The sequence below is a fragment of the Sus scrofa genome, chromosome 7 (assembly GCF_054392235.1).
Source record: "Sus scrofa isolate SSC_HxYL_T2T_F1_AM1 chromosome 7, Sscrofa_HxYL_maternal_Yorkshire_Landrace_v2.0, whole genome shotgun sequence".
Classification (NCBI taxonomy): Eukaryota; Metazoa; Chordata; class Mammalia; order Artiodactyla; family Suidae; genus Sus; species Sus scrofa.
In genome coordinates, this window is record NC_139389.1 from 123,946,496 (window position 1) to 123,953,167 (window position 6,672).

Consider the following 6,672-nt stretch of genomic DNA (forward strand, 5'->3'; position numbering starts at 1 on the left):
TACTCAAGTAACTTATAAAGTCAAATCATACAGTATTCGTCCTTCTGTGGATTTGACTACTCAACTTATAAAGCGGAATCATATTTTATAATGATTCGTCTTTCTGTGGGTGGCTTATTTCTCTTAGCAAAATATCCTCAAGGTTCATCCATGTTATAACAGGCCAGAATTTCCTGCCCCCCCCTTTTGTCTTTTTTTTAGGGCCACACCTGCAGCACATGGAAGTTCCCAGGCTAGGGGTTAAATCAGAGCTGCAGCTGCCAGCGTAAGCTACAGCCACAGAAACTCCAGATCCAAGCCACATCTGCAACCTCCACCACAGCCACAGCAACACCAGGTGATCCTTAACCCACAGAGTGAAGCCAGGAGGGACCCATGTCCTCATGGATACCAGTCAGGTTTGTTACTGCTGAGCCACAATGGGAACGCCCAGAATTTCCTTCCTTTTTAAGGCTGTGTAATCTTGCCTTGTATGAACACACTGCGCTTTGCTCACTTGTTCATCCCGCAGGGGACACGTGGGTTGCTCCCACCTTCGGCCTGATATAAATAGTGCTGCTCTGAACGTGATGGATGAATAGCTCTTTGAGATCCAGGTTTCAATTCTTTTGCATCTGTACCCAGAAGTAGAATTGGTGGATCATATGCTGATTCTAGTTAAACTTTTTTGAGGAACCATCATACGGTTTTCCATAGCAGAGTTAAGCTTTTAAAGAACTCCATCGTGGGGGGCTTTAGAGAAATGGAAACGTGTAATGAAATTTCCATCTTAAATTAGATGATTGAAACAGTATTCCTCCTAATCCTGTTAGCAACCACAACCACTAACACTGAGCCCTGAGTGGGTGTGCAGGTGTGTGCTAAGCATCTCTTTTGCATTTTTTTTCTTGTCTTTTGTCTTTTTAGGGCCACACCCACAGCATATGGAGGTTCCCAGGCTAGGGGTCTAATCAGAGTTATTGCTGCCAGCCTACGCCACAGCCACAGCGAAGCCAGACCCAAGCCACATCTGCGACCTACACCACAGCTCACAGCGACACAGGATCCTTAACCCACTGAGCGAGGCCAGGGATCGAACCTGCGACCTCACGGTTCCTAGTCGGATTCATTTCCCCTGCGCCATGATGGGAACTCCCTCTCTTTTGCATTTTCTCCATTAACCCTTTCAACACCCTAAGAGGCAGGGACAGTTGTTAGGCAGCCTGACAAATGCAGAAAACGAGGGTTACAGCATTCAAGTGACTTGCTGAAGGCCTGTAGCCTCAGGACCTGGACCCAGCACAATCTGATTTCACAACCCATGATCTTACCAGCATCCTGCCTGCACAGCCTTCTCTCTCTAACGCTTTCTGTTGGAAGATGTCTATCTTGTGTTAGAGTTATTTGTCTTCTGTTTCCATTCCTTTTTAACCTGTTTTGTTTCTGTACACTGAACAAGATCCTGGAAGAGGGCTGCTGTGGGTCCCTAGCAGCTGACACTCAATCCACTGGGTACTGGCTGCCCGCCGCGGGTTAACGGAGACCTGGGTGGGGCACCAGCAGCGTCCACTGTGGTAACCCTGCCCGTCAGCTTCCCGCTCTCAACCTCTGCCTCTAGTAAACTGTCGAAGATTCTGACACTGTTCCTTAGAATGATCTGATAGACTAGCCCCCAGCCGGGCTCAGGCACACAGTAGATGTTCAACCAAGTTCTGTAGGAATGAAAGAAACGCAGAGCGAAGGGTCCTTGGCCCAAACACAGGATGGCATGACCCAGCCAGGCACTTGGCTTTCTGGAAGGACCCTGTGCCCTTGCCGCCTGGCAGGTTCGACCATCTGGTGGCCATCGAGCTCCCGGGAAGGGCTGTGCGTGGCAATTACTACAATGCGGGAGATGAAGATCCAGCCCTTGGTGGACCCTGTGGGTAATCCTTTCAGATCACAGAGGATTCCTGGAATCTCGTCGAGGTAAGCCAGGGGCGCTGGGAATCTGAAAGGGACATGTCAGCCCTCCGAGCCTTGTTACTGATTGTTGAACACGTGACAGGAAGGGGTTATGTGGGACCATTGTATCGCACTTTGGTGATGCTGTTTGTTTATTGTGGCCAGTATAGACAGTAATGACTCTGTCATTTAGAAATCCACTGTTCCCATGAGCAGGAAAGGGAAATGACGCTTAACCGAGCATATTCTAATTGTCCAACTCTAAAACATTCAAACAATAGTCAAATAACGACAGGAATGAAGTCAAGGCATGATATTATTATTTTGGTAGGAACAGGCTGAATGTGCCATGTGTATTTGGTGTCATCCTATGAAGTGTGTTCATTTTTTAATCTTTCTTAAATTTGTGATGCGTGTCGTATTTTGATGGCGAATAATGTCATGATATGACATTTGTGTTTTCCAGAATTTGATAGTTTTCAAAGAGGTTTCACAACCATTGCATTGTTTAAAACCCGTAAGTAAGGCAGGGGTAGTTTCCAAAAATGAGGCCTGGGGAGGTATCTGGAGGCTGCCTGGTTAATTAGCGTTGGTAGAACTAGGGCCCTACTGGAAATGCCTTGCATGGAATCCCATTGCCTTTATGAATTTCTCAAAGGCTGATGGAATACCAGCGTTCCTCTCCCGGGGTGGGAACCAGCCCTGGAGGAATTAAGGCATGTTTGTCATTCCATATTTATTCGCTTTCTCCATTCAGAAACTTCCGAGTGTTTCCCAGACTCATTAGTTGCCTTTGGCTTTTGAGGTTTTGAGGAGACAATGAAAGCCTTCCCGGCTAAGTAGATTTCTGCCAATCGCCCTGGTCTTTCCCAGAAGCTGCCTTGGGTGTGGGTCCCGAAGGGTGGCTGGCTTCTGCTTCCTGCCTCTCTGGGCTGGGCGGGCAGGCGAGGACCCAAGATCTGGGGGGTGGGGGTGGGGGGCTCCCACAGTGGAGAGGAAGGGGTTTCTGCCTCCAGAGGGGCCAGCGGGGACCAAAGGTGCTGCAGGGCACCCACTCTTCCCCCGCTGAGTGGACCCCCCATCTGCGCTGATCCCCCTAATGAAGCCCCCAGGATCCGGAGGGAAGCAGGTGGGGCTGGCTGTTTGTGCTTTCGAACTGTCCCCCATGGGCCCCTGGACCCCTGAGGAGCCTGAGACCCTCCGTGGCTGCCCACAGCCCCTGCTCAGCAGAGCTACCCTCCCCCAATGCTCCTTTCTCTCCTCTGCTCCATAGACATGGCTATTCCTGGGTCCCCAGGCAGCCGCACTCAACTGAGAATTGAGACCCCCCCCCCTCCCGCTTACTCCCCAGGTCCTACGCCTCTCAAGGACTCTGTAAAGTGAGGACAACAGGGCCCTGGACAGGACACCCTGGGAGCAAACACCATGAACTGCATGGATGCTGAACAGCAGAGACAGATGTAGACAAGACACAGAGGCCAGGGGCAGGTGGTATTCCTTCATTCAATGGGCTGTCATGGATCTAGAAAACTGTTCGGAGAAAAATCCTCAGGGTGCAAACCAAAGGCATCCGGTCACTCACGCTCATTCTGAGATAGGGGAGCTCCCGCTGTGGCTCAGCAGAAACGAACCTGACTAGTATCCATGAGGATGTGGGTTTGATCCCTGGCCTCATTCAGTGGTTTAAGGATGCGGCGTTGCTGAGATCTGCAGTGTACGTTGCTGATGAGGTTTGGATCCCGTGGTGCTGTGGCTATAGTGTAGACCAGCAGGTCTCTGATGCCCAAGGAGAGTCAGCTCCAGGCCATTTTCTACCATCACATGACGAATGCTCGCCTCTGGCGTAATTCTTCCATATGTTTGTAGAAACAGATACCAAAACAGTCATACGCCCACGCGGCAGGCTCAGAAGGCCTGGCCTTCTGTTCTTGAGGCACTTGGACAGGCCCTTGGTGAATGGTTTTCTTGAGGCAGCTGCAGCCACCTTCCAGAAGTGGGTTCAGCTGACTTCTAGTCTACAGAATCCTCCAGAAATACCTGGACACAGGACCAAATGGTGTTCTGAGAGCATCACTGCCAAGGGTACACGATGCCAGGCTTGTTAGATTTTTTTCATCTTGTTTCTGCAAAGGTGGAGTTGCCTGGTAATTATTTTTAGCCAATTCACCTTTTTTTTTTTTTTGATAGGCAAGAAATAGATTTATTAAGATAGGACACCTGTGAGAGATGCAAGCCAGCAGGCATGGAAGCTCTGCCCCGAGGATTAGGTGGGCTACAGTTTTATGGGGTTTTTTGGTCTTTTTTGTCCTTTTAGAGCCACACCCTTGGCATGTGGAGGTTCCCAGGCTAGGGGTCTAATCGGAGCTATAGCTGCTGGCCTACACCACAGCCACAGCAACACCAGATCTGAGCCACATCCGTGACCTACACCGCAGCTCATGGCAAGGTTGGATCCTCAACCCACTGAGCAAGGCCAGAAATCGAACCCGCAACCTCATGGTTCCTAGTCAGATTCATTTCCTCTGCGCCACGACGGGCACTCCGAGGTGGGCTACAGTTTTATCATCCAGGGGAGTGGTGAGGGGGTCAGCTCACCTATCTTGAACACCGTTTATTTCACCAGTGAATTAAATAATTTCTAACATGTACTTAGTCTAACATTTATTATGCTAATTGACAAACGTGGTGCTGGTCAGATTGGCTTTTAGCCTTGTGGTCTCTTTCAAATGCTAATTGGCTACTCCTCAGGGGTGTATTCATGATTAGGCTATTTCAGGTGTTAACCAGATGCCCATCTGGTTAAAATTAACTGACACACAAACACTTCACATCCTTTAAACCGAAGGCTGTGCGTAGATTACAGAATTGACGTTCATAAACTATAGCATATAGTTTCCAAAAGAGACAGGTTGGGGGGTGGGGGGGTGCACTGAGGACTTGGGATGGAAATGCTGTAACATTTGGTTGTGATGATTGTTGTCCACCTATAAATGCAATAAAATTCATTAAGTAATAATAATAATAGTAATAAAAACGATACCAGTTCCCTTCTGCCAACAGACTCACATTAGTCTGTCACACTAATGGCATATTCAGGGCCATGTGGCCTCTGCCTGAGCAGGAGCCACTGGTAAGGAGAGGAGGTTCTCAGTGTGGCCATCTGCCGTGGACCTGGCACCTTCAGCATAGAGGGTGCTCCGTCTGTGACTGGAGAACATGACCCAGTAGGTTTAGCGAGTTTCAAACGTCCTCTCATTTTTAACTAGAGACATTTCTAGAATACCTGAAGAAACACAACAGCTCCTGGCCGTCCTATCCAGAGCCGAGGCCTCTCCCCACCCTGAGCCACAGGTGAACCCCCCCCCCCATTTTAGCTGATTCTGTACCTTGGCTGAGTTCCCCTTCCCTCGAGGGGTCAGTGACAAAGGCAGTGAGCTTGGAATGGGCAAAGTTAAGGAGGCTGCCAAGAGGCACTTAGGAAATGAGGACATCACCGCCTATGACGTGCAGCTGACTTTCGGTCACTGCCGGTGAGTGCTCAGACGGCCAACCAGTCAGGAAAGGCTGCTCAGGTGGAGGGACCTGACTTGAAGTCTGTCCAGCCAGAAACTCGTCTCCTCTGTGAGTAGAGTCTAGAGGCCACCAGGGCAAAAAAAGGATCTGGTTCTTAGCCTCTGGCCTCTCATTCAGTCATTCAACAAACATTTACTGCATGCCAGGCATTGCTCTGTGTACTGAGGCTGGAACAACAAGGGCCCTGCTCCACAGAGCTCCTGCTCTGGCTCTGGGAGCTGGACAATGAGCCCTAACAAATAAATACACCAGATCATGCTAAACAGTAGTGAGAGCTACAAGCAGATGAGAGAGAGTGACAGGCAGGCCACTTTAGATCAGAGGGGTCACCTCTGCTTTTACCTGTGTCTCCTGTAGGGTGGAAAGGAAGAGAACAATCTGGCAAATTTGTGGAGCATGCAAGAGGCTTCCCACTCTTCTTTCACTTACCTCTGCCCAGGCCGCCCGGCCCCTCTGTGCAGCCGCCCTTCCCATCAGCACCAGCCTTTCCTGTGTCTAGGTCCTTTAGCCCCACCCTTCTTCCCTTGACTATACCACAAGTTTCAGGAATTTTTTTTTTTTTTAACTTTTTAGAGCCGCACCCGAGGCACATGGAGGTTCCCAGGCTAAGAGTCTGATCAGAACTGCAGCTGCTGGCCTACACCACAGCCAGAGCAATGCAGGATCCAAGCTACATCTGTGACCTACACCACAGCTCACGGCCATGCTGGATCCTTAACCCACTGAGTGGGACCAGGGATGGAACCTGCATCCTCATGGATCCTAGTCAGATTCATTACCACTTGTGCCACGACGGGAACTCCAAATTTCAGGAATTTTGACAGATACCTGAAAAAGGCCCTCTCCCATTTTATCAACTAGGCGAAAATATAACTTGTCAAAATTTGTGGGATGCAGTGAAAGCTGAGAAATGTAGTACATTGAATGTATTAGAAAAGAAGAAAGACCTAAAATCAGTCAATAATCTAAGCCTCCACCCTCGGAAACTAGGAAAAGACGAGAAAATGAAATCTAAAGAAGGAAAATAATATCAGAGAAGAAATCAATGAAATTGAAAATAGGAAATTGATAGAGAAAATTAACAAAATCAAAAGCTTGTTCTTGAAAAGATCAATAAAATTGATAAGCCTCTAGCCAGGCTAAGAAAAAAAAGAGAGAAGATACAACTAAAGTGAG

At 48.8% G+C, this 6,672-nt stretch overlaps 1 protein-coding gene across 1 annotated transcript in view; it reads left to right on the forward strand.

The window, feature by feature from the left end:
* The window catches only part of DGLUCY (D-glutamate cyclase), a 107,764-nt gene extending 102,192 nt beyond the window's left edge, over positions 1-5,572 (forward strand). Inside the window, 4 exon segments of the mRNA XM_084970318.1 lie at positions 1,806-1,865; positions 1,867-1,947; positions 3,603-3,604; positions 5,336-5,572. Of these exon segments, the coding sequence (XP_084826444.1) occupies positions 1,806-1,865; positions 1,867-1,947; positions 3,603-3,604; positions 5,336-5,457 (265 nt within the window). The 3' untranslated portion in view covers positions 5,458-5,572.
* Positions 5,573-6,672: the final 1,100 nt, after the last annotated feature.